At 35.5% G+C, this 23,544-nt stretch overlaps 3 protein-coding genes across 11 annotated transcripts in view; 1 reads left to right on the top strand and 2 right to left on the bottom strand.

Moving 5' to 3' along the window:
- Positions 1-708: 708 nt before the first annotated feature.
- On the bottom strand, positions 709-20,242 carry Crls1 (cardiolipin synthase 1). Of its 3 annotated transcripts, none has more exons than XM_005320491.5 (7): positions 19,937-20,242; positions 17,221-17,358; positions 12,591-12,720; positions 6,076-6,161; positions 5,173-5,241; positions 3,828-3,919; positions 709-1,705 (listed from the first exon to the last, which is right to left on the bottom strand). In XM_005320491.5, the coding sequence occupies exons 1-7, from the start codon at positions 20,240-20,242 to the stop codon at positions 1,618-1,620; spliced, it is 909 nt and encodes a 302-aa protein (XP_005320548.2). In that variant the 3' UTR covers positions 709-1,617. The 3 variants fall into 3 exon arrangements, with proteins under 3 accessions (XP_005320548.2, XP_077907567.1, XP_077907566.1); XM_078051441.1 differs by lacking the exon at positions 19,937-20,242 and adding an exon at positions 18,540-19,133; XM_078051440.1 differs by lacking the exon at positions 3,828-3,919.
- Trmt6 (tRNA methyltransferase 6 non-catalytic subunit) overlaps positions 19,173-23,544 on the top strand; it is a 52,241-nt gene continuing 47,869 nt past the window's right edge. The window contains exons 1-3 of one of the 6 annotated variants that reach the window (XM_078051433.1): positions 19,173-19,407; positions 19,703-19,928; positions 20,400-20,492. The gene's annotated coding sequence lies outside the window, so the exon portion shown is untranslated. Of the gene's footprint in view, positions 19,408-19,702; positions 19,929-20,352; positions 20,493-23,544 lie in introns of those variants that run through there. The other 5 variants (XM_078051436.1, XM_078051435.1, XM_078051438.1 and 2 more) reach the window with 5 other exon arrangements.
- The window catches only part of Mcm8 (minichromosome maintenance 8 homologous recombination repair factor), a 35,536-nt gene continuing 34,998 nt past the window's right edge, over positions 23,007-23,544 (bottom strand). For both annotated transcript variants that reach the window (XM_021723175.3, XM_005320492.5), the window contains exon 19: positions 23,007-23,318. In XM_021723175.3, coding sequence (XP_021578850.1) covers positions 23,226-23,318 — 93 coding nt within the window. In that variant the 3' untranslated portion in view covers positions 23,007-23,225. The remainder of the gene's footprint in view (positions 23,319-23,544) is intronic.

The raw sequence follows: 23,544 nt of genomic DNA on the forward strand, positions 1-23,544 counted from the left end.
TGTAAATAAGTATTAACAATGCATGAAATCCTAAATTTCCCCATAACTATAAGTCTCCTTTTTAAAAAAAATATATTTTTCTGTGCTCACACCTGGCTAGTGCTGAGATGCCCCCTGCGTACTTCTTGGATGGTCTTGTCAGTGGGATTCCCACCTCCAGCCTATGGGAGGGCGAACAGCCAGCTCCACACCCATCTTCTTTTCCTTCTTACCTGGCTCCACGTAAGATCCAGTGGTGGCAGTGTTTCTGACTGCAGGCTTCAGAAAGCTCCAAGCCTAGAGTGGTTAAGCTGCTTATATGACAACAGGAAAGCCAGGACCAGCAAGCAAGAGGGGGCACACTGAGGCACAATGCTAAAAAGGCACAAGCTTTACTTCTAACTTCCCATTTTAACTTAAAGCAAATCAACAGGCTGTGGACTGGATAATCTCACAGTATGATTTCATGTTATACTTGGGTTAAAACCAGGAACAAAGGGCAGCAACAGACCTCCACTATTAATAGGAACCAACCAGCACCAGCTAGTCTTCTCCTCCCCAACTTGTACTCCCCACTCTCTTCAACATGATAGTGTAGCAATAAGGTCTTTTATATTAGATGGTCCCAAATCAATAACTTTTACAATTAAGTGCAACTGAAAATGGACTTCATGAATCAGAAAACTTATATAATGGGAGAGGATGAATACACACCATGAACAACCCAAGTTGAAGGTACAGTTTTATTTTTTTTCCAGCTTTTATTACTTTAACATCTTAACAAAAGAAGATTTCCCAAAGTTTAAAAAATCTTTGAAAAATATACAGTTTCATATTATTTACACAATATATGAGTACAGGTTCCAATATCATACAAATATTGTAATGTTAGAAACACAGTTGGAAGGCATGATGTAACTCACTGCTTTTAGATGAAAGACTAATGGACAAGTTCTCATATTTCAACTATCTTTGTTACTTGTTATCCTGATATATGAACTATTAGGCACCTGAGAGGCTGGAAGACTACTGAACAGAGATGAGCTTCAATACCTTCTATTTTGTTTGATCTTATTTATATTTAAAACTTACCACACTTATCTCTTTACAACTTTGCTTCATTCACAGCTAACTTTATTCTCACTACCCTAAATGACCAAATAATAACCACATGAACTGTTAATGTATACATGAATCTAAAAATCAAACATAAAAATGAATAGCCAAGTTATATAAGATATATATTTAATCCCAGGCAAGTCCCTATGGCTTCATGAGCAACTTAGATTGTAGAGACAGGTGTCAACACTTCAGTTTCCATGCTCTGAACTATATTTTTAAAAAACATAAAAAAGGACTAACAATAATTGGAATAATTCATCTCTTTATATTCAAGAAATCTAAGATTAAAAATTCTAAATTATAGTTTTATTTATACTTAAAAATACATTGGAAATTCTGCATATGCCCATGATCAAGCTTATTTTCAATGCACATTACTTCAATTTTGATGACATGGTTTGTTCTGACAAGTCCTTTTACAAGCTGAACACCAAAATAGGGAAACTCCTGTAGATTTTCGCTGGCATTGCCACAGATGATGTGTATTGCTTCCTTGCTAATGGTGATGGGTGACTCTCATCTGCCTTTTATCACCTGAACAGTTTTCCGACCATAATGATAATAACTGTAAGCTGATGCAGCTGTGGTGAAAGCTGTAAAATACCTTTTATGGAAGGAAAGAAAGATTGAGTCATCAAATCTAAAAAACAATAACCAGATAATCATAAAGAATTCAGTAAAAGATCTATTTAAAAAACAAAGACTGTCATAATTTTTTTAAATTATAAAAATCTATATAGCATTTTTTAAGACCTCATTTGAATTACTAATCTAGTTAATAAGTCAAACAAATTAATCTAGTTAATAAGCCCTAAAAGTTAATGATAATATTAGCAACTGTCATTTTTTAAAAAAATATTTTTAGTTGTAGATGGGCACAATACCTTTACTTTATTTATTTTTATATGGTGCCAAAAATTGAACCCAGTACCTTGCCGGTGCTAGGCAAGCCTATGCCACTAAGTCATGACCTCAGGACAGCAAATATCATTTTTAGGCAGATATTATTCTAGATATCTCATGTTCCTATTTTATTCTCACAATAAATTCTACCTACAGATGAGAAATGAGGACCAGAGAACTTGCTCAGGGATATGACAGAATTAAGCAGGCACCTGGCTTGGTTTCAACTCAAAAGCCCATGTACTCTTTTCACTGTTCCATGCTGCTTAGAATATTAGATTCTATTTTTTTAATACAGTTTTTTAAAAGTCTAAGGATATATGCATCATTTAAATAAAATTCAACTTTCTTTATTTACTTTTCCTTAAGTGAACTGCCAGGTTAATCAAATTCCCCTTGGGATGACATGAGGGATGCCCCTGGCATGAGGAACACGAGCCAATTAACAGGTTACATTCCCGGGTACCCACTTGATTATGTTTCCACCAGGTGATGTAGAATCATTAATATTCATTTTTGTTTGATCCCAGATCTGTGTTCATGTCAGTTTGGTATTCTAAATTCATATATAAACAATGAAATACAAATGTACGAAGAATTGCTACTGAGAACTAGAATGGATGCTTTAGAAAATCAAAAGCCAAGTTGATTTAAAAAATACTATTCAAAATAAATATAAGATGGCTGTGAAAAAAAAACCTGGAAAAATATGATAAACATTTAGATGTATCCTACACTTAGATTGCTTTGCAGTTCTTGTGTAAGGATGGGTGTAGCTCAGTGCTAGAGCTCTTGCCTAGCATATGCAAGGTCCAGGTTCAATCCCCAGCACTACAAAAAAAAAAACCCAAAACAAAAGACAAATCAACAATCATAAAGTTCTTACATCACCTGAAAGAAACAAAATATGGAAATCAGAGAGGCTGTATTATGGATATGTTTTTTTCAAGAGAGGCCTATATCCAAAGAAAAAGCCTTCATTTTTTTTTAATATTTATTTTTTAGTTATAGGTTGACACAATATCTTTTATTATTTTTTTTAATGTGATGCTGAAGATCGAACCCAGTGCCTCATGCATGCTAGGTGAGCGCTCTAAGTCTGAGCAACTACCCCAGCCCCGAAAAAGCCTTCATTTTATATCGTAACACATAAGATGAACCAGAGTAAGTTTTTTAGATTAAAATTTTAAAAAATTAGAGTATGCATCATTTAAAAAGATTCTTTGGTTTAACTCTCTGATTAACCAACACTTTCTGGCTCAGATTGCACCAAGCAAGACAGTTTTAATTATTGGTAAAAATGGACCAAAAATTTGTGGCACATTTTGAACTCCTAAAGTTTGAATTTTCAAGACTATATAAATAAACAATTAACATAAGATTCAAACTCCTTTCTCCAGGGGTCCCTCTCACTATACCTTTTCCCTAGGTTGGACTCCTTTTTCCCTGATTACTGCTCTCTTAAACTGACCTTGTTGAGGATCTGTCCTCCACCTGATGGCTGCCCTATACAAAATCTACCTCTATCTCGTGGCTCAATGCTACTTACTCCCTGAAGCTAACCTCCCTCTTCCTCTTACCTAAAAAAATCTTTCCTCTGCTCAAACCCTAATGCATTAGCAGTACCCCTCATTCCTTTTAATTCATGAAAACTAGCTTTTATTCCCCAATTCTTGAGAGTAAGCTTCTTAAAAATGATTATTAATCATAAAATATGGTCTCCACTTCCAGTTAGGTGTCCATTAAACATAAAGTCATTCTAGGATTGTCAAAGTAAGCTACTGTGTTGAGATTCTCCAAAAGCAATGCTAAAGTTAGCTTACCAAAGCATCTGAAGGTAAATGCTATCACCATAATTGAAAACTGGAGCTGCCAAAGAAGCTGCCACCAAGATTAACTGAACTGCTGTGTTTACCTTAAAAAAAAAAAAAAAAGTTATTGTGTGAGTTGATCCTGATTCAAGCATAGTCCATCATGACATACACTCAGCAGGCTTAAAGATGGTCTGCAATATCCATGCCAAAGAAGTTGGCATTCACAAGTGAGAACACATAAAAGGGTCAGCTTCATTCACCCATCTGTCTCCATAGCTGCCTATTATAGTGAGGGTAATGACTATCAGAAAAATACTACCACCTTGAATTTCCACAGCAATCCATATAATGTTGTAAAACTCATTCCCTTTTTACCAGCCGCCCATTAAAACAGTGCTGTGAGTATCAAGCTGCCTCTTCCTAACTGAGAGGACATGAATTAGGTGATTTGCCTGCAGTCACAGAAGAATCAAACCTGTAATCCAGATTCCCCACTGCCTTATCCAGTGTTCCTTTAATTTGCCTAAAGAGTCTGTGATTATGAAGTAGTAGGTGATGTGTGCAGAGAAGCACTTCGTTCTAGCAATCATTCCATAACCAAATGATAAGGATTACATTTCATTTAAAAAATAAATGATAAATTCTATCTGGAAGACTCCTTAAAGAACAAATTGTTTTGAGGCAATTTGTCCCAGCACCTCCTAAGCCATTTTCTATGTAGTACTACGTACACTCCAATTGCTATATTTGACATAAATACAAGTCACTCAAAGCCAAAAAAGCTCCTATGTATGTAGGTAAAAGTCCATCCCATAAGTCTTTAACAAAAGCAATGGCTCGTCTGCCTTGAAGCTGATCAGCTTTCCTAACCTAATAAATCTTTCCTAAGGGATGAAACAGGAAAGATTTGAGCAAATTAAGGCTACCAGAAAAAAAAAAAAAGTGTGTGTGTGTGTGTGTATATATATATATATATATACACACACACACACACATATGGCTTCATAATATTGTGTGCAAAGACAGGTGTACAGTTATTACCTTGAAAAAGAAGGAAAACAAAAGGGATAACTAAGTAACAGTTTTTTAAAAAATGAAACTTTTTTCCTATCCCTTGCCACTTTGTGGTGACTCTTTAAGCTTAAACTCAGACCACCAACATGAGGCAAAATGTAATATAAGAACCCCAAAAGCTTGGAGGACAAAAGAATTGTGTTATACTTGTCTACCTGACCCCTTTTTCTATGCCCTTTACTCAGTGTGTTTAATTTGATCCAGCTTCAGTTGCTCTTGAGGTTTGTAATGTAAAAATTCACAAAGGAATAACTTAAAAAGGTTTTTGTGTGACTCTTACCTTGCTGATGAACGTTGGTTTTAATCTAGCAGTAGCATAACAAGGATTGAAATACTTAGCTAGTGTTCGCTGGCAGAGGACAAAAAAAGACAAAGTTTCAATTTATTGTTCAAGTTTAAAACATTTTTTATATGTAGATAACAGTTACTGAATACTTAGCATAAACCTGGCTCTATGATTGAGAACCCCTTATATGCATTCTTCTAATTATGTTAAATAAGAGCATCTACATTCCTTACAAATCATACACAGGCTCTTGAAAATCAATTCTTTAAATATTACAAATTTATTTCTCAAATCCTATAAAATCCTAAGTCACATCTTTTGGTAAATAAACTAATGACATTCTCTTATCACTATTTTCTTAAAAAACAAAATGAATAAAATACTGTTTTATTTTCACTGGACTGGTAATCAAAAAAGGTTATTATGCTATGCTTACGTGCTCAGATATTTACATAACAATGACCAAGTATAGTATGTAAGCAAATCATCCCATATTTGTACAACTGTGATCTTAGAAACCAGTTCTAAATAATCCATAGTAAAGGCTAATAAATAAGACAACAATATGGCTTAGGACCATGTGAAATTCCTCTTAACAGTTTGTTAAGTAAGGATGGGGACCAGCTGTGCAAGATTTCATGTACCAGTGATTGAAAAAGAGTTGGACTTAAACAGAAATGTGCCTTTTTAAAATGGGCCATTCATGAGTTCCATAAATAAATATTTTAGTGTGATCTAAATAGCATAGTTAATTTTTTAAAAGTCTATGGTAAATGAATAAAAAATACTGCTACAAATTATTCCCACAAAGCAAAACAGCATATAATACAATGAATCTTGACTTTTGCCTAAAGTCATAAATAATGCTAAAAGAATAATTTTTGGAAAAATACTCACCGGTGTTGGAAGAGTTCGATATCTGACATAAAAAACAGCAGCAATCAACATTACATCTCTTGAAATTATCATATAAGTAAGTGGAACTGAAAAATTAAATAAAAAATAATTTTAACAAGGACTTTGCAAATTACTAATATGACTATAACAATAAAGCCTCATTCAGCTTTACCATGAGCTGATGTTTTCTATAAGTAAAAATTTCAGGATAAACACTCATTGATGATCTTTAGATTCATTTTTTAACAAAAGTGAAATGCAAACAAGATTTTCAAAGTCTCCATCTGCCTTTCAGAATGTCAGTCCTCTTGCTTCTTTTTGTTTTTTCCTTCATATGTTTAAAAGCTATAAGTTTGCAGATATCAGTGACAGCTTTACTCAGCCCCTCCTCCCCCAATCTTTTAATTCTCAGCTTTGTGAATTCAGGAAAAAAAAACTGCCATGTCCACTAGAATTAAATGGAAAGAGATGATAATGAAGTTAAGAAGGATGCAGGAGGACTTAAACTCATCTGGAGCTTTGATTACTTGCTTCTGCATTTTAAACTATTCTCTGAAGAGTAAAACCTGCTATATGTACAACTTGTAGAAAAACAAAAAATATTTTCATTCTAGTCTAGTACAGAAAGTTCCACCCAGGCAACTAGTATTTTTTCTCCCCACACAAGCACTGAAGGAATTTAACTTGTCTATTTTTTTTTTAATTTTTAATCCAGGTTGAGTATCCTTTATTCAAAGTACTTAGGACAAGAAGTGATTCAGATTTCAGTTTTTTAGATTCTGGAATATTTGCTTGGGCTTTATCAGCTACATCCCCAATCTAAATATCCAAAATTTCAGATGCTCCAAAATCCAAAACTTTTTGAACATGTCATCAGAGATGCTGTATTCCTCAGATTTTGCAACATGGTCCTATAACCAGAGCCAAAAGAATATTTTAGATGGATAGCCAAGGCATCCCTACTCCTTTTGTTGAATAGAAATGGGAGGGCAGACACTTCACTTTATATCCTTCTGCACTAAAGGAAGTTTTAACCATGACCCTATATCTTTTCTAAGAAAGAAAAAAAAAATTTTTTTAAGGGAAAAGAATCCTGAGTCACTCAGTTCAAATTGTTTCAATTATCGAAATAAAAGAAGTGTGTGTGTGTGTGTGTGTGTGTGTGTGTGTAATATATATCTCTTCCATAACAGTTTCAAACAACCCTTTTATGAAGCACATGACGTTGTATTTGTGGTCCTATCCAGTCTTTGGCTTTGGCTCTTCCATTTGAACAAATCTCACTAATTGCAGATTTAAACAAATGTATGTATGTACAAATGTACATACTGGGGATTGAAATTGAACCCAGAGGCTCTTAACCATTAAGCCACATCCCCAGCTCCCCGTTTTTTTTATTTTGAGACAGGGTCTCACTAAGTTGCACAGGCCTCACTAAGTTGCGGAGGCTGGCTTTGAACTTGTGATCCTCCTATCTCAGTCTCCCAAATTGCTGGGATTATAGGCGTGCACTACCACACCTGGCTCAGATTTAAACTTTCAAGGTCTATTGGTCACAGATATGATGTAAGTGCTGATCCTTGGCCCAGTCCTCTATTATAACACTATTCCAAGGAGAAAATGCTTAGGCACTCAAGTAATGGCATATTAGCCAAGCTAAAAAAAATAGCAAACCATGATTTTTAGAAACCTTTTTAAACCTATAGAACAAACTTTTCTATAGCAATCATTAGCTGGTAAACTCTAACAACAATCATACTTTTAAAAATGCAGCAAACTCGTGCAAATTAAAATTCATGTCTATGGAATTCAGGCTATGCTGGGCAGTGCACTGGGCTGAAACCCAGCAGTGTGACCCAGGAATTATCACCTCTGAATTCATTTTACCACCTGCAATTGTCTCGTGGGTCACCATTAAAATATTCAATTCACCAAGAAGATATTAACAGCATGATTTCAAAGGATACAAAGCAAAATCAGAATTGCAAAGAAAAACACAGAAAACGAGATACACATAATGAAATGTTAACCATTCTCCCAGTAAGTAACAGAACAAACAGAACAAAGAGTAAGAAAAATCAATAAAGAAATAAGACTGCAGGGCATGATGGTGCACACCTGTAATCCCAGCGGCTCAGGAGGCGGAGGCCCTAAGCAACTTAGTGAGACCTTGTTTCAAAATAAAACTTAAAGGGCTGGGGATGTGGCTCAGTGGTTTAAGCACCCCAGGGGGTTCAATTCCCAGTATCAAAAAAAAAAAAAAAAAAAGAAGACTTAACAGATTTGAAAACTTGATCTAATAGACATATACAGAATATCAGACCCAATTACTGCAGAATATAAATTCACTTGAAGCACATGTAGAAATGTTTAACAAATTTATACACTAGATTGAAAGACTGAAATCACAGAACATGTTCTCTGGAAAAGAAAGCTAGAAAGATCTCCACAAATTGACAATGAATTAAAAAACACTTAATATTAACTATACAGTAGAGGAGAGAATCATAATAGAAACAGGAAAATATTCTATAATGGACAATAAAAACACTAATATCAATATACAAGATGCAACAAAAGTGTATTTAGGGGGAAATGTAAAGTCTTACATGCAAACTTTAGAAAAGGTAAAAAGAGGGTTGGGGATGTGGCTCAAGCGGTAGCGCGCTCGCCTCGCATGCGTGCGGCCCAGGTTCGATCCTCAGCACCACATACAAAGAAAGATGTTGTGTCTGCCAATAACTAAAAAATATTAAAAAAAATTCTCTCTCCCCCTCTCTCTTAACAAAAAAGAAAAGGTAAAAAGAAGTGAGTTACATACATATCCATCTATAGCTGCACTCTCTAATAGAATAGCTATGTGTAGCTATTAAGTATCAGAAATGTTAGAACTGAGAGGGACAATACATGCAAAACATAATACAGACTTCAAAAGCATAGTATTTTTTAAAAAGTCAATCATTTCTTATCAATCATGTTGAAATGACATGGTTTAAAATATACTAGGTTAAATAAAATAATTCACTGAAATTATTTTCACCTGATTCCTCTTATTTTTTAATTTTAACATTGCTACTAGAAAATTTTTAATTACATATGTGGTTCCTACTTTATTTCTACTAGAGAGAACTAACTGATCTAAAGAATTTTGAGAAAGAACAGCAAAGAAAACTCAAAGAAGAGAAAACAAACAGAAAAAAGAGCAAGGTTTAATGAAGTAGTAAACAACGTATCAGAGGGGTTTGACAAAACCCAAAGTTGGTTAACTCATAAATAGACAAAGTCTCTGGCAAGATGGATCAGGAAAAACATTAAAGGAGAGGAAAAGCGTCAATAGCTTATAATAAAATTTTAATAATACAGATGAAGTCTATGAATTTCTGGAAAAACATCATAATTTTAAAAATGATCAAAAGATAAAATATTAAAAAGATGAATTATTAAAACTGAATAATCCTATAATAACTGAAGATAAACGAATCACCTCTTTCAACTCTCCCTTGAAGAAAACTCTAAGCCTTACGGGCTTCAACAAATTATATGAAACATTTAAAATTAGAAAATAAGTACAATCTCACAAAAACATTTCACAATAATGGAAAGAAAATAAAAGCAAAACCAAAAATTCCCTAGCTTGTTTTATGAGGTTAGTTATAAATTTTATACTAAACCTAACCAGAATATTTGGAGAAAAGAATTCCAGACCAATTTCATGAATCTGTATGTGAAATCTTCAACAACAAAATTATAGCAGACTAAATCCAATATCTCTATTATTTACTACGGCCATACTGGATTTAAACCAGCAATTTCAAGTTTTTGTTTTGTTTTGTTTTGTTTTTTTTGAGAGAGAGAGAGAGAGAGAAAATTTTTTTAATATTTATTTTTTAGTTTTCAGTGGACACAACATCTTTATTTTTTTTATTTTTATGTGGTGCTGAGGATCAAACCCAGTGCCCTGCGCATGCAAGGCGAGTGCGTTACCGCTTGAGCCACATCCCCAGCCCTTCAAGGTTGTTTTAACACTAGAAAATCAATAATGTACTTGATCCCACATTAACAGCTAAAAGGGAAAAATGATCTGTTCATCACATTTACACAAAGAATCTTCAATATCCAATTGTAATTAAAATTTAACAACCTCCCAACAGACATGAACTTTCTAACTTGAAAAAAAGGAACTCTAAAAATCCCTACAGAAACCTTCAATACTGAAATGTTAAATGCTTTCTCTGAGATTCATCTGTCTCATAAGACAGATGTCACTTTTCCTTTTCCTTGTATGAGTGGTGTAATAAGTAAAAGAAAAGGTGAAAGGATTGGAAAAGGAAAAATATTGTTATTTATCAGTACATAGCAGAAGATGTAGAAAGTCCAACAGAATTCATTTTAATTAAGTTTTGCTATACATAAATCAACATTAGAAATAGAACTGACTTTCATCATAACAGCAATTATTATAAAATAAAAATTTAAAAGCTACCATTTATAAAAGTATCAAGAACTACTAAGTACTTAGGAGTAAACCTATCAACAAATGTATTACCTCTCTGGAGAATAGTAAAAAACTGTCGGAGACATTAAAGATCCAAATGGATTAAAGATTTACTCTCATTAAAAAAAGTCAATTCTTCCAAATAGATCTATAGATTCAATGCAATTCTAATCAAAATCAACAGATTGCCCCCGTCCCGCTCATAGAATTACTGATTTGGGAAAAATAATCCTAAAATTTATAAGCAAATGGAATGGTCTAAGAATATCCAAGGTAGAAGGACTTGCTCTATCACTTATCAGAACTTTTAGCAAAACAACAAGAAAAGTGTTAGTGGTGCAGACAGGCAAATCAACAGAAACAACAACAACAACAACAACAACAAAAAATAGAAAACCCAGAAATGGACCCAGGTATACATGGATATTACAGTGAGTTTGGACAATACATGTTTATTAATGAACAAACAGTGCTGGGATAACTGAATACCCATATAGGTAGAGAAGAAAATGATAAGATTTCGATTATTTTTTAAAAATCTTTAAATCCTTAAAGATTTCTAATATAAAATACAATCACATATAATGGAAAAAGTATCAGAATGGCATGAAATTCTCTACAGCAAGATAAAATTTGGAAGTTTAAGAATATCCTCAGAATTCTGTATGAAAGTGATCTGCAACTGAAAAATTATGCCCAGTTCAACTGCCAATAAAGTATAGAGGATAAACAAAAGATATTTTAAATGTCTAAAACTGCCAGAAGTTTTGCTGCCAAACTACATCCTTTTATAGAAAACAAGTGAAGGATGAACTTCACCAAAGGGGATACTTGGTAAAAAGGAAGACATGAGAGCCTGGAAAAACACAGAATGGTAGTGAAGAGAAACTCAACTTGGAAGCAACCCATTCCAATTACTTAAGGGAAGTTCACAGCAACATTACATAATACCAAAAACCTGGAAACAATATTCAACAGGAAAATGAAATGGCCAACCTGAATAAAACAACATAACAAAATACAATGTAACTTAAAAAAAAATGAGGTATGAAAATACACTAAAAAAATTAAAAAATAAAAAGATCAACTGAATTTTGAATGTCCACAGAATGCTCTACAGGTTTTTTTTCCCTAGAAATTTATATGCATTAGAATGAGAGAGCACCCTCTCCCTCTTCAAACCTCCCAATTATATACGTACCTTCTAACTTTCAAAGCAGCATATAAATATAAACATTAATCTGTTATTTTTAATTTGGTTTGATAATTTAGAAAACTGACGAAAAGGAGAAAAAGAACTTTGAGCTTGAAGAGACTACACTAGACTGAACTGCCACTATACTTCTTTCCATGAAATATCAATAGTGATGTGACACTAAAGGGCCATATGGAAGCTTCACTGTTCTTAGATTTCTAACTCTTGGGGAAAAAAATACAGTTTAATCTGGATCAAGGCGGGGGGGAACAGTACAATTGAAGTAGAAAATGAACATGCAAAAACACAAAGCAAAAGTTCATAAAATGTCAGAAAAAATATTAAGATAATATACAAACTATATGTGTGATTTGAAAATTGCACAATACTGTCTAAATAATCATAGCGTGAAATTTTATAGATACCTTCAGGATTTCAGAGTTCTCATTATGATTAAACTGTACTTTATAAAGATAATCAGAGGCTTAGAAAAACCTTAAATTACTTTTAAAAAGTTAAGCACTAAAAATATATACTAGAGCACCAAAACATTTTAAAATAATATGAATTGGCACTATGAGATATTTGCTTAATTTAAATTTTAAACAATCTAAGAAAACAACTGCTTTTATTAGTATAACAAGGATGTAAATTCTAAAATAAACAGTTTTATTAGCAAAACAGTTCAACAGTTTAAAATTAAGGAAACAGTTTAAAGTTGCAAAATCAATTTTTGGAACAAAAATAATGTCTCTCAAGAGAAATCCTAAGACCAATGTCATTCTTCCCTATGCTATTTAAAAGTTTGCATGATGGCATTCTTACCTGGAATAAGATCTGCATAGGTCAAGCTAACATATAAGATACTGATAAGTATTTTATCAGCAAGTGGATCAAGAGCACTTCCCAAAGCTGATTTTTGATTGGCCCAGTTTCGAGCAATAAATCCATCCAACTGAAAATAGAAGTGTTTTTTTTATAAATGTCATGATAGGAACAGAGTAGATATCTTGAAGTTTAAGAGATACCAGAAACACAACTACACTTTCATAAAATGTTAATAAAATCTCTCTGTTTCTTTACCCCCACAAACAGTATTCTCATTCTTTTAAATTAACAACTGGTCTGAAAATAATTTCAGATTTACATTACTATTTTCCCCCCTTCAAGAGTCTTATTTCTCACTATTTCACAGTGTCTCTTTGTGGAATGAAACCAGACACCAATTTAGAGGAAGCCATACAAAACTCACAGAAAGCATGACTAACAGAGCTTTTGAGCCCTGAGTTACATTCACTGCAGCCAAAACAGCTGCCTTTATTTATGAGAATTTCTCTACCTGTGAGATACCAAACATCTTCCTGTCTACTTTTCCATAATATGATTCAATTCCTTACAACTTATTTTTAATTTTATAATTTATTTTGTTCAGTCCCACTGTTAAATCCATATTCTGTCTGTATTTGCAATACCTGTATTTGAAAAAAAGCTTGGTCCTCTATACCTGGCCTAGTTATAATGCTGATATTTAAAATACTTATTTTTATTACTTATTATTGAAAACATATTTTAAAGCTGAGACTAAAACCCAGTTGCCAGTGGGTCAAATGGGTCCTGAAGCCTGGTTTTATTTGATCTGCCAAAGCTTTTAAAAATAGTAATTAATTGCCAATATTTACCATAAAAATCCAGATCTATAGCCTAACTTGAGAGACAAAGACCTCCTCAGGCAGGGGCCACAAAACCAAATACTGCCTACCCATACTAACCAAAGCAGACATTTTCTGGTTTATTCTAGTTCCTACCAGAATTTTTACTCATTTTATTTAACATCAACCTTCAACAAATGTTTGAATTTTTTATTCCTATTTCTAAGAAAAATAAAATAGATATAATTAAATACAGTACATTTTAAAGGATTAAAAAGTCTTCCATATCTCAAGTATTCCATGAATTAAAGGAGTCAGCAATAGTTCAGTGGTTAAAAATGTGGTCTTTATATAGCAGAATAGAACTGGCTCCAGTTCTGGCTCTGCCACTTACTGTGTAACCCTGGGCAAATTATTTGGCCTCTGAGTTTCCTCATCTGTCAAACAGACAATATCACCTACCTCAGAGGCTTGGTTATCTTCAGCACATAATGAGATTTAATATTTGTTCAGTGCTCAGCTCTTAGTAAATCCTCAAAACAAAAAAAGCAGTTACTAGCTATTACTTTCTCAATGGAAACAATCCATTTTCTTCTTAAGCAGACTAAAGGCAATGTTGTCTAACAGAAAGCCTCTAGAATGGGGAGCTGGGACCTTATAAGCTCCAACTTGCAAGCTAGTTATTTGATCTCAGGAGACTTAACCTCCCACTTTTTCTTTCTTTAACTTCTACCTTCTTGTTCTCACTACTTGGATTCACACTGGATTTCAAGGTCAACCATCACCATTCCTTAGTAAACATCTACAACTTTGTAAACTCTATTCTCCCTGGATACCACCACAAAACAACCATCCATATATTCCAGGACTATAGGCAAGCAGCTCAATACTGTCAAAGATAAATACATACATGGTTGGAGCAAAATTTGGTTTCACTCCAAATTCATGACCACAAATCTATGGTGGCACTCAACATCACCTGACAATCTTATATCTGCCAATGGTATTCACATTCTCTTTCCACACTACTTCACTTTTTCTAAACTCTCTTATTCTAACCCATATCCATGTCTATATTTTCCTTGAGGGGGAAAAAAAAAAGAAACAAAAGCCATTTTTAGTACTACCTCATATTCCCACCTCCAAGATGCATCCATTTATCCTCACTGTATTTCCCGATCTATACCAAGCCCTCACCTTCTGTGATTTATCTCCTTTCTTTCCTATCTCCCCTGCATCATCAATCAATTCCTTCTCATCACATTAATCAGCTATCAAAAAATCCACTTTGTACATGTATCTTTAAAACTACCTTATTTGACCCTATTTCTCTATCCCACTGCAAAGTAAAACTTCCTTACAACACACTCAAATGTGAGGTGGTAAGATAATTAGATGTTACCACCTAACATTTGGATGTGTTGTAAGGACATTTTACCATCTCACATTGTCATCAACCCACTCCACTAGACCCCCCCACTCCTCTAGAGATGGCTTTTACAAAGGTCACCTATGAATTCTGCATTTTTATTTGACCTCAATACATGCAGCACTTTCTTCACTCTGGAATACTAATTTTCCTCCTTTCTCACCAAATATTCCTTTCTCAGTGTCCTTCACTGACTTCCCTATTCTTCCATTTGTTGCTCATTTCTCTAACCTCTCATTTCTCTTCTTTTACCTCAGCCTAGATATTTCACCAAATGTACCTGACTGCTCCCAAATCTGCACTTCTATATTGATGACTTCCTCCAACTCCACACTACATTTGACTTCCAAATGATGCCTCTACATAGACAAGCATCAGAATTCTTCCTATTTTTCCCTAAACCCCAAATGTTGCTCATTCTAGAAAATGTTACTTCCATGCACCTGGCTGTTGAAAAGAGGAAATTTTTAAAAAAGTTAACAGTCTAGTGTTCATATTTGACTCCTCCTTCACTCCATATATCCACTTTGTCAACATATCAATACTATCTTCAAAATATTATCTCAAACCCATCCACTTCCAATTCTAACTCCCATCCCAGTCCAAGCTACCACTATTTCTTTTGTAGGAAAGTTTCTATTCTTACCTTCCTATAGTCCATTTCCTATATACAATTCAATCTAGACCTGCCAAACCCCTGCTAAAACGTAAGTCTGGCCATCTGATTTGTGGCCAATCTGAAGCCATCAAAACTTCCATGGAGTAAACGAGAAATATGATATCAGTCAACTCAGGTTTCCATGTACATCATATACATAGAAAAATATTAATGGAACCTTTCTTCCTTGTAGTGAATATTGCAATCTCATGTGGCAGCTAACTATTCCCTCAAAAAACAACAACAAAAAACTAGCAAACAAAAATGGTGAATCCAATAACTGAAAAAGTTGTTGTCCTAATATGTAAAAATTTTCATTATCAGTGTAATAACCTTTGACAGACTTAGAGATCACACTAATGAGTGAAGTCCTTTAGGCTTCAGAAATAAAAGAAGGCATAAAAGAAAGGGAGATAGATTCTAAGAATGGGACAAGGAGATGACAAAAAAAATAGCTAAACTATGGAAAAAAAGAGCTAATTTGAGAGGCTATATTTGGAAATACCATATAACAATGCAAACAATGTCCTTTGTTTATCCTTTAAAACCATCAGCTAATTCTATAGTACACACCAATGTACTAGTACTAGGAAGGTAGAATTTTGCTTCTATGAACCTCAAAAGAAACAGTTGACATTACAAAGAAAGATGCTGTATCACTTTTATTTATCATAAATTAGTTTCTCTCTATTCTCACTGAATAAATATCAAGCAAAACTTTTCAAAAGCAAATTGGTTTGAAGAGGCACCAAATTATTATTGCCTATTTAGGTGCTCACATGGACCTCAAACCAGCCCTGGGCAGGAAGTTATCATCCACACACTAATTTTGTCCTGATTTGTAATTTTTCCTCTACCTTTTCTGTACTGCCCCCATCTGTTTTTATAGCATGTGTTGTTTTATAAGTTACTTCAAATCTTTTATGAAACAAGGTTGGTGATAATTACAAATAATGTCATAGATGATGACAGTCCACAAAAGTAATATAGCCTTCTGTCATAAGATTATTCCCCCAGCTCTAATTTGAGATGACTCAAATAAATATACCCTCCCGCAAACTGACATACTGGTGTCAAAGAGCTCTTCTCTCTTTTGTCCATCTCCAGGGACAGTGGAAGAAGGAAAGATGCCCAAATGCCTCCTCCAAAAGTAAGGTCTTCTGCAGGGTACTCAGAGAGGGATGGAGCAGAATCAAGGACCAATTTTGTGAGGTAACTGCAGCCTCATGCTTACATTAAAGCTGAAAAGAGCTCTGACCTCTACAAGCTCTTGGGGCACATCCTAATCCCTAGGCCATAACAATTGTCTTCTTCTCCATTAGGAAAACTAACTCTTGTTGCAGATCAGAGAATTTCTATCACAATAAATAGAAAAACAATCTTATAACCTCTCTTCTTTATTTCTATCCTAAAGCAAGCACTCAGCTCTTGGGAACTTCTAAGGGTACTCCTTTTATAAAGAAGTTTAAAACCAACAGTAAAAAGTGTTATTCCTTCCTAAAACCTTTACTTCCTCCCCTTAGACTTATATAAAAATGTTCCACACAGATGCTAAAGACAAGTCCTTACATAAAGAACTAGGTCAAATTCATCTTGAGGATTTCCTTCCAAGGAAAAGCTGACTAAGGCTGTGCTATTTCAGGACAGTAGTAGAGAGCATGGAATGTAGGAAGGGACCAAAAAAAAAAAAAAAAAAAAAAACGTGCTTTTACAACTTACCAAATCGGTTAGCCCAGCTAAAGCAAAAACTCCTAGTGCAACATTAAAATCTTCTTCAATAATCAAATATCCCAAAATTGGGGCCAAGCCAATTCTTGTCATTGACAACATATTTGGGATTGTCCATGGATTTTCATACTGAAACACAAAGATAACAAAATTTAAATAATAAAAATTCACACTTTAAATAAACTTATACATCAAAAGTTCACTTAATAAACTTAAGAATAAGAAGCTACATAAATTTTAAACTTTGTACTCATATATAAGTGTGTGTATAGACTGAGTTTTCATTCTAAAGACTGAAGAGACAACATGTATTATCATGTAAGTTAAGGCTTTATTATTTAACACTGCTTTTAAAAGTTAAATTACTGAATGATCTTATTAAGTAGACAAGTCTAGAAAGCATTCGAAAAAAGTCAAATTATCAACCCAGGCACTGCAACTTCAAACATTTATTGCAATCTACTTCCCTCATTCCCTTACATAGACTTAATTCAATAATCTCATCACTAAGTCAGAGAATTGCTGGAAGGAAATACAGACAGGGATATCTTTATTTTCCTATGACAGACATTTGTAAATATGTTCAAAATAGCAATGGCAATGTTACACCCTCAAGTAGAAACCCAGGGCTTTCACAGTTCCATATGGGAAGTTTGATTCCTTGAAACTTCATTTGGAGCCAAGCTGTCAGAAGTTGGCATTTACCAAAGAGCTCTTTGACAGCTGCTCTAAAGAACAACCCCCTTCCTGGCCAAAAAGAATCTGATTCATAAGAAGGTATTTCAATTTAAAAAAAAACCCTCAGCTTAACAGAGCTAAGACTCTCGGCACATCAGGGTACAGAAATAACAAGAAAATGCCTTTCCTGAATCAAGACTGACAGTTTCACCCCATGAGACTTTAAAGAACTAACCCTACTTAACTCTTTTCTTAATCAGTAATCAAGTTGCCCAAATCTTTCATCTTTCAAAATACCATGAACTACTGTGTAAGAAAAGGCATTCTCTAAAGAAAGCATCTCTAAAAATACTAAGTTTGAGTTTATAAACAGAATCTAGCAAGAAAGCATCTCAGTTCACAGGGGTAAGAGAGACTGTTTGAGGGGTCAGGTGGCAGAATACTGTAACTGAACTACAGAAAAACTTCATATTTCCCAGTGAACAGTCACTAAACAAGAATCAAACCTCTACTTTTGAGATCTTTTATTAAAAATAGGACATATTATAATTACATGAAAACATTCTAAGAATATATTCCAAATTTAAGTTCAAATATTACGATGTGTTAGAACCAGGAGTGAAGGTGCACACCTGTAATCTCAGCAACTTGGGTGAGGCTGGACTGTAAATTGGAGGCCAGCCTCACAAGTTAGCGAGACCGTCTCAAAATCAAAAATTAAAAGAGCTGGGGAATGTAGCTCAGTGGTAAAATGCCCCTGGGTTCAACCTCCAGTATCTTCTACTCCTGCAAATCATTATAGGGTGTCAGAGTCCAAAGGAAAAAAAAGATAGTCTGTTGACAATACTGTGGTACAGAGAAGTCAAATACTGATTCAAAGGTACAACAACTCATAGAAGGGGTGGGAGAGGGAACATTCATGATTGAGAAAATGGGGATAGCAAATCAAGATCACAATGAAGAGCCCCAAAATAATAATCTCAGAGATACTTATCAGACAAAATTAAACACAAAATTGCAAAAAGCCACTTCCACTTTGGTGTATTAATAAATAACTGAAAGTTATTGGAACAGTTAAAGAGTTCTTTTAAGCTCTACATAAAATATTTCAGTAAAATAAAGTACCTCATTAATTTCTAGCTATTAAATTTGTAAGTTTCAAAGTTAATATTAGGAGAGCTAATCTCAGATTACCCAACCAGATAACCTGTGGCATACTCGACCAACTACTGCCGTTCTGAGAAGGACTTCAGCCAGGACAGGGCAATTTCAAAGCATCCAGCATTCAAACCCCAACATGCTTTAGCTATTAGTGGAGTTGAGACTCCTGCCAGGATGTGGCCACCTCAACCCATGCTGTACAACTGATGAAAGCAGTACAGGGGCCCACTGAAGACCTAACAATTGAAGATGTAATAATTGCATCAGCCTTGCTGACATGACATCAAAAGCTATCTCACTCTTGCTCTGATGTCTTCTGCCTGAGAAGCATTTCAACAGGTAAGTGGACAGGTATTTATTTCCGTTAACAGTTTTAATCTTTCTCTATAACTCAAGGTGAAAGGACTTTTAAAATTACACCCAATAAACTATTTAATTATACTTCATCCTAATGTGTCAGGTCAAATTACGGTGAATCAAACATGCACAAGCAAAGGGAAAGGACTGTATACTTTTCTGAAGATTCCCACAGACTCGCCCTATACCTTAGGGATTCGCTTTAGAAAACTAAAAACAAACTTTCGATAAGGCTAGCGAAGACTTTTTTTTTTTTTAACCAATGCAATATGCATAGGGGCTTTCGGCAACGGGTGCAGATAAAAAAAGGATAAGAACGAGGTTTCTAACTTGACAACCTAAACTGGAGGCGACCCCGATGGTACCCCTGAAATTCATCCTGGCCGAATACTTCTCAGGAAATGGTGGAAAAGTTCTGAAACCAAACCGTTGGGACAGCCCACCGTCCGCCACTCCCGCCCAGGACCAACCCCGGAAAGCCGACGCCCCTCGCGCCCCGCTCGGTACGTACCGGACTGGGGGCGCTCGCCGGGACCCACCCGCCGCCCGGGGCCTCCGCGGCGGCGTCCCCTCCTGCCGCAGGCCCAGGGGCCGCTTTGCCCGCGCCTGAGCAGTGGCTCCGTGGGCCGGCTCTGGGCAGCCGCAGGGCAAGCGCGGCCGGGCGCAGCGACCAGCGCTCGGCCTGGCAGCTCAGGCAGCAGGGCACGAGCGGCAGTAAGGCCCCGCGGGAGCGCCCCTTACCCGACCGCACCCCTAGCACCCAGGCGGCCGCACGCAGGGCCCCCCACGAGCCGCGCGCCAAGCGCGAGGCCAGCATGGCCCTGCGGCCGTGCCGCGAGGGCCGAGGCGGCGAAAGCTCAGCAGCTCGGGTCACCGGCGAGCCGCTTCTCCATAGAGACACCGAAGTGCCGGGGAAGCACGGCCGCTGGTGCCTCCATACTAGTTTCAAATCCCAGCACGCTCCGCTTATACAGGTGGCCTGGAACCGCCAAGGAAGTACGCCTTCGCGACACTTTTGCGACACCGACCCTATTCGGCTCTCCAGCGCCCCCGGGCGGCAACGGGAGGTGTGTACCGTTAGGATCCCGCGGGCTTTGCGGTACCTGGCGCGGCCTCAGAACCAAAGCCAGTGGGCTGGGAAAGGGGGAGAGGAGCAGGGACCCATGTGACTGTTTGGCCAAAGTGGCTGGAAGGCAGCAGGCGTCATCTAAGGTAGCAGGGTGAAATCCTCCGAGGCTGGTCGACATAAAACAACCTTTGAGGATGTATGTGGAGCTTTGGGGTCCTTGTAGGAGGCTTAAAATATTAGTCAAGTATCTGGTGTAGCCTAAGTATTAGCTCTCTGTTCCTTTCCTGCTTTTATTAAAATGAACATATATATCTAGGTGTAAAATAGGAATAATGGAGAATGTCAGTAATAAAAATTGCTAATTGTTTACCCGGGAAGAGAACTTACTATAAAAGCTAAAGTGCATTATTATCTCATTTAATCCTTCCAATTCTAACACAGGCTCCAGTATTACCTTTACTTTTAGTTATAGAAAACAATTAGGTTTAGAGGTTAAAAAAACTTGCTTGTTCTAAGAAAATCCCAAGTAGTCATGAATTAGTTAATCATTGATTATTATGTATTCAGTACTAACATGTTACATATTAACACATTAACATTTTTGGTTATTTGAGGTGCCACTACCATGGAGGTACATCTTCTGCTGTACCAAACAATATGAATGGGTCTTGTGGCTTCCATTACACCCTTCCAGGGGGTGGTCTGTGATGGCATACCCACTTTAAAGTTGACCTTAAAGACCATTTGAAATTGAACATAATTATAGACCTGAGCATTTTATCAAGATTATCTTTAATTTCTTATGCACATGTTGAAATGCTGACACTGAGGGAAAAACTGAATTTTTTGTTCTAGCATTGTAGAAACAAGGTCTGGAATCAGACATTTACAATTCTCCTAGGTAGACATGGATTTTGAATAACCCTGGTAAGGGGAAATTGGGCAGAAGGAAGGAGAGGAAAGCCTAGTCCAGAGCTTTTATTACTATTAGTAATAAAAGCTTATAGGAGGGGAGGCCCCCTATTGGGCAGGAAGTGAAACATAAACTTCCGGGTTTGTGACTGAAGGGTTTGAAATAAAACTTTTAAGCTGATTGCAAGGGATAAGTAAATAACTAGCTGTTAGTTTGGCCCTGTAATTAGTGGATGCCAAATAGACAATACAGATTCTAAATGAATATGGAAACATTTCTTCTGATAAACTGGGTTTATAATCATCTTTTCCCCTATTACTTTACCTAATATTATTACCCTTTGATCTTTCAAAGATCCGAAAGGTCCTATTTCCTCTTTAATGTCTACTGCTTTTGATGTCATCTCTTGAGTTCTTATGAAACATACTAAGTCTGTTTAGTCTTTAAAGACATAGTTACATTACCATCTACCTTTTCAGAAAATCAGCTTTTAGTATTCACATTGAATATTAATCCCACATTCATTTTAGTTTTGATCTTATTATTGCTTAAATATTCAATGTACATTGTTTTTTTAATAAAATTTTTTTTTTCATTCATCTGGTTTGCTGAGATTTACTATTTTCCAAATGGCTCACACTGCCTGTATGTTAAGAGGGTTTGCTGGCTACATACACAAATGCTAGTTTGGCTGGCAGCCTAGTTCCATTTTAATTCACTCACAAAATGTGGAAAATTCTGACATAAGTGGTCCAGTCTCCTGAAGTAGAACTGGGAAAACTCCCTAGCATCCTATGAAAAGCCTTCTTTAATTGTTTCTGGATGAGGCTTCTCTTTAGAATTCAGCAATTTAAAGATGCCCATGAAGAATCCCTTTGTTGCTCTTCCAGTGTGGGTAGGGAGTATTCTTTAGTCTTTCTGCAGAGGTTCCTGGTATGTAAGTGAAATCAGTGGGGCATAGGAGCTGTAGCACATTCCCATTCAGCATCCAGTATGGCAGTAGGGTGGTAGCAGTTTCCTTTTCAGGCCAGTTCTAAGGCATGGTTTTACAAATTGCTTCTGGAAGCTTATCCTCTTGGATCATCTGCCTTCTTACAATTCTGTAAGGTAACCAAAATTCTTCCCCAAAACTTCTTCTCTTACTTAATCAAGTTCTACTGCTTGCAACCAAGAGTCTACAAAAACTAGCCTGTGGGTCAAACCAGACACCCTGCTTATAATTACTGAATAGTTATTTTTTTTTTTTAATGAAAGATTTTTTTTTTAAAGGGAGAGTGAGAGAGAGAATTTTTAATATTTATTTTTTAGTTCTCGGCGGACACAACATCTTTTGTATGTGGTGCTGAGGATCGAACCCAGGCCGCACGCATGCCAGGCGAGCGCGCTACCACTTGAGCCACATCCCAAGCCCTGAATAGTTATTTTTTTAAATATTCAGAATATTTTATATTCTCAACATGAAAGTTTTATAAAATTCAGATTTTAGTGTTGAAAATTTTATTGGAACATGGACAGACTCATTTGTTTAGGTATTATCGAAATGTTTTCCCTGATGAACATCTAATATATGTAAAACTGAAATATTAAAAAAATTCAAAATTTCAACTATAAATAATTTATTTCATTTAGATAAAACAATGTAAATAATTTGTTTTTTGTAGAATCTATAAAATTTTAACACATGACTATCACTTTTTATATTATAACACTTTCTTCCTAATGTATTACTTTTAGATCATTATCTTTCAGAACAATTTTTTACATAGTCTTCATTTTTGAGACAGCTTTAAATGGAGTCCTTGACATGGCAAAGCCATTTCACATAGTTTGAAGCTGGTAAATCTTTGGGCCTTTTTTCAAGAGGAAACCTTGGTCATTGAGTGATCCAATAAAGTTTTCAAAATCAGCAACCTGGAAGAAAACATAAAAAAAAAAAATTAGCCTGTTAAGTAATAGGCCAAAATATGACTTTTTAATCTCCCCAATAGTAATATGTAACTATCAAGTTTCTTGGAGAAATAAAATTATTTGTACTTTTTACTGTACCTCAGTATATTTTTAGTGTAAAAACAAAAAATTAAACTAGCTTTTAAAATTTAGTAATTTTACCAAAACATGTAAACTGTTTTACATGTTT

The sequence above is a fragment of the Ictidomys tridecemlineatus genome, chromosome 5, assembly GCF_052094955.1.
Source record: "Ictidomys tridecemlineatus isolate mIctTri1 chromosome 5, mIctTri1.hap1, whole genome shotgun sequence".
In the NCBI taxonomy this organism is placed as follows: Eukaryota; Metazoa; Chordata; class Mammalia; order Rodentia; family Sciuridae; genus Ictidomys; species Ictidomys tridecemlineatus.

Bases quoted from the DNA above. Each gene is read 5' to 3' on its own strand.
- Crls1 (XM_005320491.5), bottom strand. From the start codon at position 20,242: ATGCTGGCCTCGCGCTTGGCGCGCGGCTCGTGGGGGGCCCTGCGTGCG. The intron at 6,162-12,590 runs GTAAGAATGCCA...TTAATTTTTCAG, and splicing joins CTATGCAGATCTTATTCCAG to TTCCACTTACTTATATGATA. The intron at 1,706-3,827 runs GTAAGCTAACTT...CTTCCATAAAAG, and splicing joins ATTTACCTTCAGATGCTTTG to GTATTTTACAGCTTTCACCA.